At 45.5% G+C, this 17,337-nt stretch overlaps 1 protein-coding gene across 8 annotated transcripts in view; it reads right to left on the bottom strand.

Moving 5' to 3' along the window:
- NVL (nuclear VCP like) overlaps positions 1-17,337 on the bottom strand; it is a 91,738-nt gene that overhangs the window by 2,752 nt on the left and 71,649 nt on the right. For 4 of the 8 annotated variants that reach the window (XM_045453303.1, XM_045453305.1, XM_045453309.1 and 1 more), the window contains 4 exons: positions 10,554-10,630; positions 9,029-9,117; positions 6,387-6,457; positions 4,547-4,676 (listed from right to left, as the gene is read on the bottom strand). In XM_045453303.1, coding sequence (XP_045309259.1) covers positions 4,547-4,676; positions 6,387-6,457; positions 9,029-9,117; positions 10,554-10,630 — 367 coding nt within the window. Of the gene's footprint in view, positions 1-4,546; positions 4,677-5,231; positions 5,874-6,386; positions 6,458-9,028; positions 9,118-10,553; positions 10,631-17,337 lie in introns of those variants that run through there. The other 4 variants (XM_045453306.1, XM_045453310.1, XM_045453308.1 and 1 more) reach the window with 2 other exon arrangements.

Below are 17,337 nucleotides of genomic sequence, written 5' to 3'. Positions count from 1 at the left end.
CTATTATTATTTTGGTCTTCCAGAACTTTTAAATTACTATTTTGTCAATTTTGAATTCTTTTGAATAGGTGATGCATTCTCAAGGTTCAAAGTTCAAAGAGGAGAAAAGGTGAACTTTTACACACCTGTCCCCCTCCCCCACCCCCGCCAGTCTCTCCCTACCAGCAGCTGTCACCCGTTTCCTAAGTAACTGTCTCATGAGGGCCAGTTAATCTGCCAAACAAGGAGGGGGCTGCCTTCACCCTGATGTTATGCCTCCTTTTTAAAAGATCAAACAAATTAAAAATCAGTTTGGTCATCTGCTTTATTTAGTATTTATTCAAAATTCATACTATGCCTACCTCCAAAAGAGAAGCTGTAGCTTCTTATTCACCAAGTTTTCCAGAAATCAAATATTTAAAGTTTAAAAATTTATGATCACCACAAATATTAAACAGAATAAAACAGTACAGAGTCTCACCAGCCCATACATGTAGCCTTCCACAGATGTTCCTAAGAGAATAAAAAAATTCTACAAGGTCTGGAATGATAGGTTCAGAAGTGTTTTTAATAAAATCAGTCACACTGCTTTTGTCATGCGGCCGAGACCCTTTAAGCAAAGGCTGCACGCGAAGCACCTGCGACGTGGATGGAACTAAGGGGCCAGGTTAGTCCGTGTTCTGTGCACAGGGGCCCCGTCTTCTGCAACTTCTGCATCTGCGAGCCCAGCACAGGGCCTGCGCACGTGCAGAGCTTCGCGACCAAGGTTGAAATCCGGATCTCAGGCAAGCTGTTAAAACACAGCTAGGGGTGGGGCGCCTGGGTGGCTTGGTGGGTTAAGCATCCGACTTCGGCTCAGGTCATGATCTCACGGTCCGTGAGTTCGAGCCCCGTGTCGGGCTCTGTGCTGATAGCTCAGAGCCTGGAGCCTGTTTCAGATTCTGTGTCTCCCTCTCTCTCTGCCCCTCCCCTGTTCATGCTCTGTCTCTCTCTATCTCAAAAATAAATAAACGTTAAAGATTAAAAAAAAAAAAAAAAAACACAGCTAGGGGAGAAGGGACTCTGACTCGAAACGTTTTTCCCTCAAGTGTCAGTGGGGTAGAAATAATCAGGGAAATGAGTGACCCATGTACTCCTGAGTGTGAAGAAGAGAATCAAAGAGCCATGGCCACGACTTCGATGAGCTAATAAACAGTTTCGTGGTGTGGCTTTCATAGAGGAAAGAAAAAAAATCAGACCGTATGTTTGAGTGAGGTTTCCTTCCTGATAGTGGAACAGTGCCAGAGTAAGCAGACTAAAAAGACTATCATCTGAGGTAATAAATATCTGGGGAAATAACCTCAAGGCCTCAACATTTATCAATGGCTAACTGGGTCTCAGGTCTCTGGTGAGCAGTGAAACCAGCACAGTGGTTATGCTGTGCTGGCCCATGAAGTGACACAGCCTAGACACAGGGCTCTGAATTCTGAGACGCGGCTGGCGGACGGCTGTCTTATTTGTCGGGTGTCTGTCCTAATAGGGTGACGACCCACTAGGTCCTCTCAGCACCAAACAGGACCTGGTAGCCCGGGCAGGGATCTTTGGAGGAGGGAGCGAGGATAAGCAGGGATGGAGAAAAGGAAGGTCTGCTCACTGCCGTCACCACCCACCCTCAACCAGTTACCGAGGGTTTCCTGGGTCGGGTGACACATTGCTACATTTGGCCTCTGAACTATGTCCGCCAATTAAGTGTGGACATGGAGTCCACCTGACGTGCTGTCACTGCCCAACTCCAAATGAAGAATCATGTGGTGCCAGGGAGGAAAGCGCTCTAAGGTAAGAAACGGCGCCAGCTGGCAGGCAGGTGCACCTGGCTTAAGAACGTGCTGGATATTTCAGGACTAGAATGACGGGCCCTGCAGATTTGGGAACAGTACGGGCACACCTTTCTTCTTGGATGCCTCCTGACCATTTATTCAGTGTTAACGCGTCTCGAAGCAATTGCCACTTCTGTAAGTACGTCTTCAGGCTAAAACGTGATGTGTTCCTTTTGCATTTAACAAAATCTAGTGATTCTTTTTCAGTGTGAAAAGATGACTCAAAATCCCAACCCGGCCACTAACAAGTCAATTAACTTGAGTGCCAGAATCCTATCTACAGATTTTCATTCTAGGTCTTGAAGTCATGACATTTATAAAAACTCTGTGGCCCTCACAACCCAGCCTGGCCAGAGTATCTAATTTCCTAACTGGCCACACTGGTTGGTTCCTGCGTGGGGTCCTAAACTGGGCTGGGCCGACCGCAGACTCCCCTGACACTCTCCCACCAGAGCCGGCAGGGAATTCTCTTGCTGGGGGGTGTCTGGGGTTGCAGGCAACCAGCTTCCCCCAGGAAACCCGTAACGAGGTTCCACAGCCAGCGTGCCCAATGCCAACCGTGCTCTCACGACCCTTGCTATGTGGACGAGTTCTGTTTCCCCCACTTATCTTAGCTGGATTGGGTTTCCATCATTTACAACCAAAAGAGCCCTAATATTAAAAGCAGAAAGAGGTGGCTTATAAATGGGCCACTCAGTTTCACATCCAGAAAAGCATCACCACAAATGCCAAACCTTTCTTTTGGTTTGATTTTACTTCCTTTCGGTTTGGCTTCTGAAATGGATTCTTTGACTCTGCCTATGCCTCGAATTTCAATGGAACTGTCCTTAACCAGAAGGAAGACGTTCTTCACCACCACCCAGAACTGAGAAGACCAAGAAAAAAGAAGGAACAGAGACCCCTCCAATAAACATAATATACACTGGTTTCAAATTCACCAGCAAAAGTATTATACAAAGGTGGTAAAGCAGACTTAATCCTTAATTATAATAAAAAACATGGGCAAATTTAGGAATCAGGTCAAGCAATTACCGAGCTTTGGATCACACATTTGTGGCTGTTACTAATAAAATCGCTTGAGCAACAAACATGGAAACTTCAAAATTACAGCAGAAATTTAATCTAGAAAATTCATCTTTTTGGAGGCAAAACAAGTAAGAGAATGACAAATGAACCAGCCAAGATCAATACATAAAAACGATTAGAAAACAAAATGAAAAACATTGACAAACAACATAAAAAAGTATAAATTATTTGGGAATGCAGTTGATGAAAGATGTGTAAGATATTTACACCAAAACTCACAACATTACTGAATAAATCAGGTGGATCTAATAAGTGAAATGAATTAAAAAATGAATAAACTCTGAGAAATTAAATGAATCTAAATAAATGGACAGATGTACTAAGTTTATGAATTTTTAACTTCTGCTCTCACAGCTGATATACAGATTCAGTCTCATTCAAAATCCCAACAAGCTTCTTTTTCAGGAAGCGATTAGCTGATTATAAACTTTATATGGAAACGCAAAGGGCCTAAAATAAACAAAACAATTTTGGGGGGGAAAAGGGACAGATTTGGAGAATTTATACTACCCGATTTTGAGACTTATATATCTGTAATAGTCAAGACTGTGGTAAGAAAGATACAGCAGCATAAAGTCAGATGTAAAGACCAATGGAACAGCACAGAAAGAGATTCTTGCATTTACAGTCAATGGGTTTTCAAACAGATGGTGCGGTAATTCAGTAGGGAAGTTTTTCCCACAGTCGGGTCAGAGTCAGTAGGCAGCTGCATGGAAAAACATAACCATGACCCCTAAGTCGCATCAAACTAAAAAGGTAATTTGAAATGGATCACAGGCCTAAACGTAAAGGCTAAAACTATTACGCGTCTAGAAAAAAACAAAGAAGAGAATCTTTGCAAACTTGAAATAGCCCAGACTTCTTATGACAGAACACGTAATACGTCAGCCTTCATCTAAATTAAAAGCTCCTGCACGATTTCGGCTCAGGTCACGATCTCTCATTCCGTGGTTCAAGCCCCGCGTCGGGATCTGTGCTGACAGCTCAGAGCCTGGAGCCTGCTTCGGATTCTGTGTCTCGTTCTCTCTGCCCCTTCCCTGCTCCTGCTCTGTCTTCCAAAAATAAGTAAATGTTAAACAAAATTTTATATAAAAAAATAATAAAAGCTCCTGCTCTTTAGAAAGTTATCCTCTGTGTGCACATCTGATAAAAGCCTTCAATCCAGACTAAGCTAAGAATTTGTACAAACATTTATAATAAGAAGAGAAACAACTCAAGTTTTTAGGGGCAAAGCACAAGGACAGGAAACAAGAAATCCAACTGACCGGCAAGCATGTGAAAATATGCTCACCTTCCCGGTTGTTCGGGAAATGCCCCCTTAAACTACATGGGACACTGATTCACATCCCTCGGACGGCTGACATTAAAGGACAGTGACACTCTGGTGTTCGTGAGCCCGTGGAGAAGCAGAAGCCCTCACCAAGTGTGGGCGGAGCAGCCCGCGTGTGAGACCCAGCCAGGCCCGTCTGGGTGCTTCCTCACGAGAAGTGAAGACACGTCCCCCCTCTCTCCCTTGCTCTATCTCACACACGTTCAAGGGACCTTTATTCATAAAAGCCAGACCCCGGAAACGGCTGAGCGTCCCCCAGCAGGAGAAAGGACGAGACGCTGTGGTACATTCTTACCCTGGGAAACCGCTCTGCGGGAGGAAGGACCAAACTCCAGACGCACAACACCGTGCACCTCAGAGACATCATGCTGAGCAAAGAAGCCGGACGCGCCGAGTGCGCCACACAGCTCCACGTGTGCCAAGTCCTCAGACGGAAGAAGTCAGAGCGGGAAGACGGGTCAGGCCTGGGGTTGCCCGGAACACCGGCCTCCATGGGCGCCCCAGGACCTCCTGCGGGAACGGACGGTCCTGGCGCTGGCCACAGCTGTCGCACGTGGCAGGACTGTGCTCTGCTCCACTGCGCGTCAATTACATTTCAACTGAAAAGAGGGAGGCTAGAAGGAACGGCAAATGTGGGGCCACGTCCACATCTAACCGCTGGAAAGGCCCCAGACTCCCACCGCAGGTGAGAAATCATTTCAGCCGAAACAATCTTTTGCTGATGAAATCTTCGGGGGCTTACATCACTAGTCTCTTGTTGATTAGCAGGAAGAGCCCCAGGACTATGAACTGTCAAACTGTCCCCAGTTTTAATCGAGAAGTGTTTTTTTTTTTTTTTTTTTAACGTTTATTTATTTTTGAGACAGAGAGAGAGAGACAGAGCATGAATGGGGGAGGGGCAGAGAAAGGGAGACACAGAATCGGAAGCAGGCTCCAGGCTCTGAGCCATCAGCCCAGAGCCCGATGTGGGGCTGGAACTCACAGACCGCGAGATCGTGACCTGAGCTGAAAGTCGGACGCTTAACCGACTGAGCCACCCAGGCGCCCCCAAGAAGACAGTGTTTTACAAGAAGATGCTCAGGGGAACGAGCACACATCCCTGTGGTCGACAAAATGCCCGGGAGGGGAAGGCAGACGGTTGTTTCTCCACAGACGGGGAGGACTCAGTCCCGGTGCAGCGGACTCTCGCTCGACTGCAGCCGGAAAAGCAGTCGGTCACATGCCTAAAAGATCCCACCGGCCCACACCAATGAACTGGTTGTTGTAGTTAACAGTGGTAAGGCTGGGGGCTCCTGGCGGGCTCAGTCGCTAGGACGTGCGACTCTTGGTCTCGGGGTTGTGAGTTTGAGCTCCACGATGGGTGTAGCCATCACTTAACAATGAAATCTTTACAGAATAACTACACGTGGGAAGGTGGCCACCTCACCAAGAATGTTCAGAACAAGCCCGGAGGCTCTGGGACAGGGCAGCCCATCACCTGTAACCGCTAGGACTTTGACTCCCCGTTTTCGATCAGTAGTTACAGTGGGAAACACCAGGCCTAGGGTAATAAATGGCTAATGATTTAAAGGAAGTTTGAGTCCAGCAATAAGGAGGTCTCATGGCTAAGGCATACAACACTCCTAGGACATAAAAGGCATGAAAGTGAATCAGACCGATGATGACGGAACCCGAGATAGAGGCTTCCTAGGGTTGGACACGTCCCCCAGTGGCCCTGTGTCACCGCAGCCACCCGAGTTACTACAGACGGGTCACCTTGGCACAGTAAGAGGCAAACACACAAAATCTGGTGTTTTATGTAAAGAAATGTCAGCCATTTCCTTTAGCCCTTCGCCAGCCTTCCGCAAGGACATTTGCACCGGCCTGGACACCAGGGCGAGTCTGGCTCCAGGCAGATAAAAGGCTGCCTGCAAGGGTGGAGAAGCTCAGATAACTGGTGAACCAGACAGATTAGAAATCCCAAGAGGGTGGAGACAGACACGAGGGGTCATTCCCTTCTGGCTTCAGTCTTCCAAGAAATACAAAAACTACAATCTCTCAAGAATGTTCTCACAAAGGCAATTATTCTCCTTGTCATGAGCTTCCGGTCTTGATTCCAGTCTCTTTTCTGTGCACATTTTGAGAGCATTTCTTACCTTTTTTGATATAGACGATTTTACTTTCTTGAAAGCTTCTTCAAAGTGCTTCTGACTGACCTTGAGCTCACCTGTGGGGCAGACGCACAGACACACGGGTGGGTACAGTGTGCTCACTTCCCATCGGTCAAGGGAATGTGGGGAAATGAGCGATCACATTGCTTCTGCCTTTTTTCAGAATGATTCAAGCCTGAAACAGTCTGCTTATCACACTTTCTGGACATTTTCTCATTTTCACTTAATTTACACACACCTGACCATATTTGATCTTACACACAAGTGCTTAAGTTTTATATCGGTGTCTATCGAGGCAACCAAAACAGTTTATTTTGGGACAAATTATATAAAAAAGTACATTGCTCACCTTTAATTAGAGATTCTTACACTTTGAAAAAAACAAAACAAGTCCGTGTTTTCATTACCCGCCCCCCACTGTTTACCGAGCTATTACTAACGTCTAACACACGTAAGCTTAAGGTGTGCCGTGTGATGGTCCGATACACGCACCTGCATGTGGGGAAGTGCCCACCACCACAAGGTTAGTTAACACCTCCCTCCCCTCACACAATCACTTTGTGTATGTGTGGTAATAACTTCGAAGATTTACTGTCTTAACATCTTTCAAATACATAATCCATATTGCTAACTGTAGTCCTCACGCAATACATCTGCTCCCCAGAACCTGCTCATCTTCCAGCAGGAAGTCTGTGCCCTTTGACCAGCGTCTCGCCATTTCTCCTACCTTGTGCTCACCAGATTTTACTGCAGGATACCCCGAAGAGACATCACATACCCTGTGGGGGGGGGCCCTCCTTTAACACTGTTTACCCCTTAATGGTGATATTTAATGAAGAGTAACTAGAACTGTTCTTTAAAAAAGTTTTTTTTCTTGGTGTTTATTCATTTTTTGAGAGAGACAGAGTGCGAGTGGGGGAGGGGCAGAGAGTGAGGAGACACGAAATCTGAAACAGGCTCCAGGCTCTGAGCTGTCAGCACAGAACCTGATGTGGGGCTTGAACTCATGAACCGTGAGATCATGACCTGAGCCGAAGTCGGATGCTTACCCAACTGAGCCACTCAGGCACCCCCGGAACTGTTCTTTTTTAAGATAAATTCCAATAATTTAACTAGGAACAGACAGTATTATTCCATAGTAGTTACGAGTCCATGGAGCACCTGGGCGTCTCAGTCAGTTAAGCATCTGACTCTGGCTTAGGTCATGATCTCATAGTTTGTGAATTCAAGCCCTGCACTGGGCTCTGCACTCATAGTGCAGAGTCTGTTTGGGATTCTCTCTCTCTCTCCCCCTGTCCCCAACTCCAGCTCTCTATCTCAAAACAAACAAAAAGAGCCCATACATGTAATTAGATGTTATGGAATTATAATATATATATAATGTACAAAGATAATAACACAACAATGGATTACAAGGAGCTCCGATTCTTTTTAAAATTTTTTTACAGTTTTATTTTAGGGGGCGCCTGGGTGGCTCAGGCAATTGAATGTCCAACTCTTGGTTTTGGCTCACGTCATGATCTCATGGTTTCATGAGTTTGAACCCCATGTTTGGTTCTGCGCTGGCAATGTGGAGTCTGCTTGGGATTCCTTCTCTCTCCCCTTCTGCCTCTCCCCTGCTCACACCGTCTCTCTCTCTCTCTCAAATAAACTTAAAATAAATTAAAAAAAATTTTATTTTAGAGAGAGATGAGTAAGCGGGGGAGAGGGGCAGAGGCAGACAGAAAATCCCAAGCAGGTTCCATGTCCAGTGAAGAGCCCAATGCAGGGCTCAATCCCACGACCACGAGATTGTGACCTAAGCCGAAAACAAAATGTGTAGTCGAAGGCATCAGTCAGCAAGAGACCCGTTCAGAGTCCCTGGAGGACAGGGAACTAGAAATGCTAAGTGCAGCAGGGCAGGGGCATCAGAATGTGCTGAACAATCACCGAGTCACGTCCAAACAGCATTATTAGTAGTAGCGGCCAATATGTGGAGAGAGGCCTGTAAATTTCCAGCGAGAAATCCTTAAACGCTGTCAGACTCGGCTCTCAGGCAGCACGCTCACATGTCGTTCCTCTCAAGATACCCTAATTTTGCAAGTTACATCACCTACTTCCGAGAGGAATTTGAAATAGCTTATGATAAAAGAAGTTCAGGTGCCTGAATCCGACAATTAAACAACAAAAATTATGGCGTGGGTGGTGGGTGCTGATGAATGTGACCCACACAGATGCTGGGTGACGAGGAACAAAAGTTAGTTCGGAGACTCTTGGTAGCCAGAGGAAAGAAGGGAGGAGAAGAAAGAGAAAATCAGTAGGAATAAAAAAAGACAAGTTTTGGAAATGCACGGAACAAAAGATCAATATGGACTTGACCTGCAGATGAAGTGCAGGCTGAGAGGACAGGGAGGTGCACGTGAGGGTCCGTGGGACTCGGGAGAGCGCGGCCACGAATTGCAGGCGACCAGGCAAATGTGGCAGAAACCAGGCGAGATGTGGGCTCCTGGACAGGCCCCAGCAGAACATCAGTGCTAACATCACAGATAAGAGCTGCTATGACAGGGTCACTTTCCGGGTCAGTAGTGGCTTTAAGCGATACGGAGTGCTAAGTAAGTGGAATCGAGAAATTCTGGAAAGAACGGTACCTTTCTTGCTCCCACTCTTTGGTTCTGCCATTTCCTGTCTCAGAGCACAGACAGAAGCTTCTCGTACCAAAGCAGAGAGGTCCGCACCCCTGCAAAAACATAACCATACTCACTGATTTATTCTTAGACACTGCAAAGAACAGAAAGAAGTCTGACAGCAATTTTCAGTCACATATTACACAATTAGGAAAGAAACCAACCGATAAAGGTGGGGTAAACAGATGATGGTCAGTAGGAAAGAGCTTCTCACTTTTACTTAAAGTATTTCTAACTTTTAGAAGAAGGGTAATTACGAAGCAAATAAAGCAATGAATCGTAACTACTCCAATGCTAATAGCAATAGATACTGTTAATGCACAAAGTGAATCGCCGAGTCAAGAGAAAGAAACTGACACATTTGTCGTAAAATCTTCATTCACAAGGCCTAGGCTGCCGACAAGCTGACCGCCCACACGCTACCTGACATCTTGAGTAAGCTCAGATAAGAAGTCATTTATGGCACCTAGTTCAAAACAGGGAAACACAAAGGCTAGAAAGTCTTTAATACCCTTGATTCAAGCCTGAGCTGAGTGGACCTATCATAAATGAGCTAAAACAGGAAAACCAGCAAGCCTTCACATAATTACTCTGGGCAATAAATAATATGCCGTGTCAACATGGTTCCTGAGTTCAGCGGAAAACGCTGGTGCTGACTGGTGCTTCACCACATTACATCTTAAACAGAATTCCTGCAGCCCTTCGGGAAAGAGTTTGAATCTGGGGGAAATACCTCATTTCTAGCCATTAAACCTATTTAACGTCTGAAGTTGATAACCCCGATAATATATAAAATTTAAATGCCCACAGAGCTTACATTGTGAAGTGAATCTAATGTTTCTGCGGTTAGGTGCTGGTTTACAATGCTATTTAATAATTACACACACGCTTGGGTGTTCACTGCTCTCCTTAACACTGAAACCCCTTACACAGGTGTGGAGGCGTCTTTATCACAAACGAGTAGCTGAAGCCTAGAATTATCGGTCTCTCAAAGTGATTACAGGAGCATAAACCCTGAGCACACACCGTTCAACGTTAACCCTGACCCTTTATAATGCACACCCTACGCTGTGTAACCCAAGGATGCGGCCCGGGCTTCGCTCTGCCGTGACACGGCCTTTGTTGTGAATGGAACATCTTTTCAGATTTTAGCGCTTGAAGCTGTAAACTACTCACTTAAGCCTTTGCCCCGTTAACAGTAACTTCCCAAGAGGGCTGAGGTGAGGTGGAGACACTCTCCTTACAGGGTGGGAGGGACGTTCACACACTGTCACCACAGTGCTCTGATCATGTCCTGCCATCCGGACAACCCCTGCACCTCGGGGTTCCTCGGGGCCTCAAAATGGGTGGTCCCTTCACTAAGAAGGAAGAGGCCGACAGAGGGGTTTCACCCCTGACTCAGTGCTCCCCGCAAGACCACTCTGCCTCATTTCGCCCCTGAAGAAATGGAGCCTGGGAGACATAACGGGCCCGAGACCCGGGTACTCACGAATAGCAGTCACAGCGAAGGTCCTCAGCAAGGGCTTCCAAACTGACATCTGCGGCGAGTGGGGGTTTGGTGCCATTCTAAGAGAGAAAACGCCAGCTTCCAGTGAGGCTTTCAAGAGCAGTACTTTTCCACATTCTAGGCTCTTAGTAAATAGTCACGGCTGCTTGACTAAACGAGTATCACTGACCAGTATGGGAAGAATTTTAAAAATTTCAGTTTCGAGAAGAAGGTTAAGAAGCAGATGACAACACTGACAAAGCGAAAGCAAACGACTGATGCCTGTGATGTGCAAAGAAAGCGTGCAGCCACAGCAGGAACAAAACCCGCCCCCTGGAAGCTGTCCAGAGGGGAGGAACACCTCCCCTTGGCAGGTTACACGTGGTGGACACTTGGGCAGTGCTCCGCTGTGACGCGGGACCGGCCGGGAAGGCGGAGCGGCTCAGAACTTGACCAGGGACGACGACACAGCCCTTTGGGCTCCGCATGTGCTTTCGGGGGCCTTATCTGAACCTCGATCCAGACTTTGGTGCCAAGGCCCCTCCGGCTCACACACCGAGGGAAGCCGGAGAGGACGAGCGTCAGAATACGCCCCACGGCACCTTGCGTGCGCACACTGCAGATTTGGTGACATTTCAGTGACTGAAACCGCAGAGGCAAACAAAACAGTTTCTAGTGAGTTAAGATGTATGACCTGGTCAGAGGGTAGGTATCTGCTTTACTATCCTGACTCACAACTTACATATACTGCAGGCGGTCTTTCCGTTGTAGCAAACGCTATGTTAGAACACACAGGAAATAAGTGAGTAAAGACGCCACTCAGCCTCAAGGTGAGTATTAGGTATCAACGCGGCAGGCGCCCAGAGCAGAGGTTGCCGCCATACGGCCGGGCTCTGCACGCAGACGTCCAGTGTCTTATCACGTCTTCCCAGCTCGGCCTGCATAAGGATTTCACAAACTATACAAGTGTGAGCTGCTATTATTTCATAAAACACAGATGCTCATCTAACATAGGTTCAAGAAACAGTTGTGTTTCCCGCTCGATGCACTCTGATCCGGGAAGTCCTCACGGGGAATAAACTCCAGGGGACCTCGGGCAAACAATCTCGGTGCTTTTTTCTGTTTTCCCTCCAGTTGTGTGTAAACCAGACGGCCAGACGGCATGATCTCTTCTATTGCACAGGTTTTCCATTTAGTCGGTTAACCGTGGGCACAGGTGGTGGCAGCAGGGGGAGCACAGCTTCTGTGGCTCTGGTGGTCACCTCTTCTCCTACTGTGGTAAAATGTACTTAACAAAATTGATCATTTTAGCCATTTGTAGTGTAGGGCGTACGTCTGTGGTACTGGGCAGCCATCCAGGTCTACAGCTTTCTTCATCGTTCCCAAATGAAACTTCGGACGCACTAACCACTGACCCTCCCGTACCCCCTCTCCGGCCCCGGCCACACCACTCTATGGATGTAATTGCTCATGTTCATGTACTTTTTGAAAAAGATTGTATTTAATTTTTAAAAAATTCTCTGAGCAGACAAAACCAGTCTCATCATAAAAATGTTAATTTGCAAGACTAACTTGACCTGGGTAATGTCTTGCTTATACCTCCGAAAATAAGATGATTTTTTTCTAAAAAAAATTTTTTTTAATGTTTATTTATTTTGAGAGGTAGGGGGAGGGAGAGAAAGCGCACAAGCAGGGGAGGAGCAGAGAGAGAGAGGGGGAGAGAGAATCCCAAGTAGGCTCTGCGCTGTCAGCACAGAGCCCAATGTGGCGATCGATCGCATGAACCTTGAGACCATGACCGGAGCTAAAATCAAGTCAGATTATGAACAGATGGAGCCACCCAGGTGCCCCAAGACTTCACTTTTAAGTAGTCCCTACACCCGTGGGAGGTGAATCCACAACCTTGAGATCAAGTGCCACATGTTCCACTGACTGAACCGGCCAGGTGTCCCTAAATGTTCTCGTTCTTGATCTGGAGATTTTGTTTACAAAGACTCTTACAGTGGGTATGTAACGATACGTCCACTTTTCTGTATGTGTATTGTACTTCATTAAAAAGGTCTAAAAAGAAGAAATAACTTTGGACCAGGAATTAAGAAATCTGAGTTCTGCAGGTCAAGTCTGCAGCTGAATGAAGTTTTGGAAGTTCCTAAATCTTTGTTATTTATTTTGGTAATAAAAAAACTAGTATCTATGTATTCTAAAAAACAGAAAAGGATGGAAAACTTCCAAATTCATTCTATGAGGCCAGCATTATCCTGATACCAAAGCCAGATAAAGACACCACAAAAGAGAACTACAGGCCAATATCCCTGATGAATATAGACGCAAAAATTCTCAATAAAACACTCGCAAACCAGGGTGCCTGGGTGGCTCAGTGGGTGAAGCATCCGACTCTCGATTTCACTTCTGGTCATGATCTCGTGGTTCCTGAGTCTGAGCCCCGTGACAGGCTCTGTGCTGACAGCTCAGAGCCTGGAGCCTGCTTGGGATTCTGTGTTTCCCCCTCTCTCTTCCCCTCCCCTGCTCTCTCTCTCTCTCTCTCAAAATAAACACACAAACTTTAAAAAGGTTTTGTAGATCAATATGATACATTACATCAGCAATGGATAAAAAGGATAAAACCATATGATCCTTTCAATAGATACCGAAAAAGCACTTGACGAAGCACAACATCCGTTCATGATAAGAACCCTCAACAACTAGGGACAGAGGGAACATACCTCAATATCATAAATGCTGTATATAAAACACTCACAGCCAACATCATCCTCGATGGGGAAAAACTGACAGACTTTTTTCCCCTTATGGTCAGGAACAAGACAAGGGGTGTCCACTCTCACCACTGTTATTTACCAGAGTACTGGAAGCTCAGCTTCAGAATCAGACAAGAAACAAATCAAAGGCATCCAAATCAGCAAGGAAGAAATCAAACTTTCACTATTTGTAGACCACATTATACTCTATAGAAAATCTGAAAGACTCCATCAAAGAATTGCTAAAACTGATACCTGGATTCAGTAAAGTCACAGGATACAAAATTAATGTATGGAAATCTGTTGCATTTCTATACACCAATAATGAGGTAGCAGAAACAGAAATTAGGAAAACACCACTATTTATAGTTGCACCAAAACCAATAAAATACCTAGGAATAAACCTCACCGAAGAGATGAGAGACGAGTACTCTGAAAACTGTAAAACGCTGATGGAAGAAACTGGAGATGGGGCGCCTGGGTGGCTCTCAGTTGGTTAAGCGTCCAACTCTCAGGTGTAGGCCACCTCCATCCAGCACACTTGCTTTTAGTTTACGTCTAGAAACTACAGTCCCAGAAGCTGCACATATCTGCAAAAATGGCAAAATCTTACTAGGCCTTTTTGTGTCCTGAGAACTGACTCTGGAATTGTCAGGTTGGAGGCTCAAAACTATGGCCAGACAGAAATGTGGGTTAAACTTCACTTGCAGCTTGGATCCTACCAACTGCTGCCAGCCCTTTGGGAAATTACAGCGGCCACCATGAGGAGTGTTACAAGTAGATACGATTACTTTTTTTTTTAAAGGTAGGCTCTATGCCCAATGTGGGGCTTGAACTCATGACCTCAAGATCAAGAGTTGCCTGCTCCACTGACTGAGCCAGCCAAGCGCCCCTGATAGATCATTTAAAAAAAAAAAATTTTTTTTAATGTTTATTTATTTTTGAGAAAGAAAGAGAAACAGAGTGTGAACAGGGGAGGGGCAGAGAGAGAGGGAGAAGACAGAATCCGAAGCAGGCTCCAGGCACCGAGCTGTCAGCACAGAGCCTGACTCGGGGCTGGAACTCAGGAACCGTGAGATCATGATGTGAGCCAAAGTCGGCCACTTAACCGAGTGAGCCACTCAGGTGCCCCGTCCCTGATAGATCATTTTAAAAATACACTTAAAAACAAGGGTTCCAGGGGCACCTGGGTGGCTCAGTCGGTTAAGCGTCCGGCTTCAGCTCAGGTCATGATCTCACGGTTCTTGAGTTCCAGCCCCATGTCGGTCTCTGTGCTGACAGCTCGGAGCCTGGAGCCTGCTTCAGATTCTGTGTCTCCCTCTCTCTCTGCCCCTCCCCTGTTCACACTCTGTGTTTCTCTCTCTCAAAAATAAATAAACGTTAAAAAAATAATAATAATAAAAAAAGGGTTCCGAAACCAAAGAGAATGGGATACTTATCTAAATTGGCATGAAGACGCCTCCAAAATGCTCCAAAACTCCAAAATTGCTACAAAGAAAGATCTATGGCAAATGCTAAAGCGAAATGAGAAATGAGAGGCTGTGAGACATCACTGGCTCCCTGCCTCCTTCTAGTTCTCCTCAGCCTCAACCCCTATCACTCTGAGGAGACTATCAAATAGGTGCCTTTCCAAATAAGACTACCCAAGGCCACAGCCACGGCAATACTCTTGGGGCAGCTTTCAATCCTTGGCCAACTGCCAAATTCAAGGTCCCAGCTAAATAATTTCCTAAACCCAAGGAGGATCCTTGAAGGTTTCTACACTTGCGTTCACTCCAAAGATTAATGGGTTGATAGAAGGCAGGAAACAGGATGACAGGCCACGGATCCGATTTTGAAGGATGAACTCTGGAACAAGAGTGAACAAAATCGGCCTAAGTAGTTCCAGCACAGACACCCCATCTCCCCAGTAAGGAGGGCCCCACGGGCCATCCCCGAGCTGGTTGAGGCTGTGGGGGACCCGCTGGCTGGCGCGGCCTCACCCCCAGAACAGCCAGGGCAAACGGAGATGATACTTAGTGGGAAACCTTGTCAAAGTCTGGCAGGTGCAGGGCCTCTCCCTGTCCTCACACCTGCGTGGAAACTACATGTGGGATCCTGGAAACAAACAAGAGCCGCCCGGGGGTGAACGTGCTCCCCCCGAATCACCCCTCCCAGACCTCTGTGTATCCAGCAGAAAAAGAAAGAGAAAAATTTTTCTGCACCCTATTTGGTGACGACTCTTTAAGTCCAAGGACTGGTTCGATATTGCCAGAAACATTTGCTGTTTGTCCCAGCTAAAACAGACAGCATATTTAAAAAGATTTTTTTAGTACTTGGCTAAAGTAGAAGCTGATATTCAGAGCCTGCTTAGGAACTTTTTCCCGGCCTTGTCCCCTAAACTATGTACCCAGACGGAAAGAAAAGCCTTCCATAGGCTTTGTGGAAGGATTCCTAAGACTCTTAAAAATACAAAATCCAACCCAGGTATTTGGAGCTTTCTTTCCCCCAAGTTCACATGATCTAGGATAATCTTTGGTGACTAAAAGCTACTTTCGGTTTGTTGGTGTAATTAGGACAGACATGTCTTTGAACTAACATTGAGTATACGGCAACTGTTATTCTACCTGGTTTGCTAATCAGATACATTCCTGTTACCAGTTACAAAACTGGTTGGTCAGAAAACTAACCATGTGTCCCAGGTCAATGAAGTTTTCATAAGTAATCCAGAGGCACTGCGGTGGCTCAGTTCACTGAGTACCTGATTCGATTTCAGGCCATCATCTCATGGTTTGAGAGTTCAAGACTTGAGTGGGGTTCTGGGCTGACACTGCAGAGCCCACTTGGGATTCTCTCTCTCACTCTGCCCCTCCCCTGCTCGTTCTCTCTCTTCCAAAAAAAAAAAAAAAAAAAAAAAAAAGTAATCCAAACATAACTGTTAAGAACAAATGATTTACACAGATGTAAATGGGAACAATTTCTAGGTGGAATTTTCAGCAAATAGTTTCCAAAATCTTTTGGTTACTCAAAACCTTAAAGCTAAGGTTTGCTAAATGATGAGTTAAATGAAATTCACTGCATACCTAGGTCATCCCCAAATGAAATACCCAAAAACTACTAAAACCAGGTTCATCTACATTTGGCTTTGCAGAGGAACACGAGATCCTTGGGTCTGGGAGGAAACATGTTTTGTGTTGCCAAAGCATTTACTGTGAGGAAAGCATACAGTTCTAGCAATTATAAGTATTTACAGGGGCGCCTGGTGGCTTAGTCGGTGAAGCATCTGACTCTTGATCTCAGCTCAGGTCATGATCTCATGATTGTGAGTTCAAGCCCTACCCTGGGCTCCATGCTGGGCATAAAAAAGATAAATAAATAAAATAAATAAAAAAGAAATATTTATAAATTTGCAAAGGCACAGAAGGCTAGTGAAGGGACAGTTCACGATTGTTCACTTCTTAACTTTCACTATAAATTAAGGTTTTTAAAAGTTGAGAAATAATTTTATGCATGGTCAAGGTAAGGTTGAATTTTAAGGGTTATAAAAAAAAAAGTTTTAATACCAAAAGTGTGCTTATGCACAACTGAATCTGAACTTGACCTCATCTGCAGCAAGGACAAGTTTCCTTGGATTACTTCCCAATTTCAAATCCTAAATGTTTTGTTTTGTTTTTTAATCTTAGAATTAATCTTGAAATTGACCAGAGGGCCCCTAAAACATCTCAAAAGATTTTTTTCTCTCCTTCTAGAGGCAGATGTTGAAGCAAGGCTCACTTGATATGCAAAACCAACATGTCGAGTAAGAAATACAACCAGGGGGTATTTGTGCAGTTACAGAACTATTGCAGAGAGAGTCTGATACGTCCTGGAATAACGTTATCATCATAAAACCAGTTTTCATTTAAAAATGCTGCGTCACAGAACCAATCAAATCTCCCATCAACTCTATCACAATGAACTCTAATCAGATCTTTAACAATGGGCCTTGTTTGAAGGTGTTTGTCAATTATAGAGAGTTACTGTTTTACTCAGATGCTTTTGCAATAATGTTC

The sequence above is a fragment of the Leopardus geoffroyi genome, chromosome C3 (assembly GCF_018350155.1).
Source record: "Leopardus geoffroyi isolate Oge1 chromosome C3, O.geoffroyi_Oge1_pat1.0, whole genome shotgun sequence".
Classification (NCBI taxonomy): Eukaryota; Metazoa; Chordata; class Mammalia; order Carnivora; family Felidae; genus Leopardus; species Leopardus geoffroyi.
This window is presented reverse-complemented; position numbering and strand designations above follow the sequence as displayed.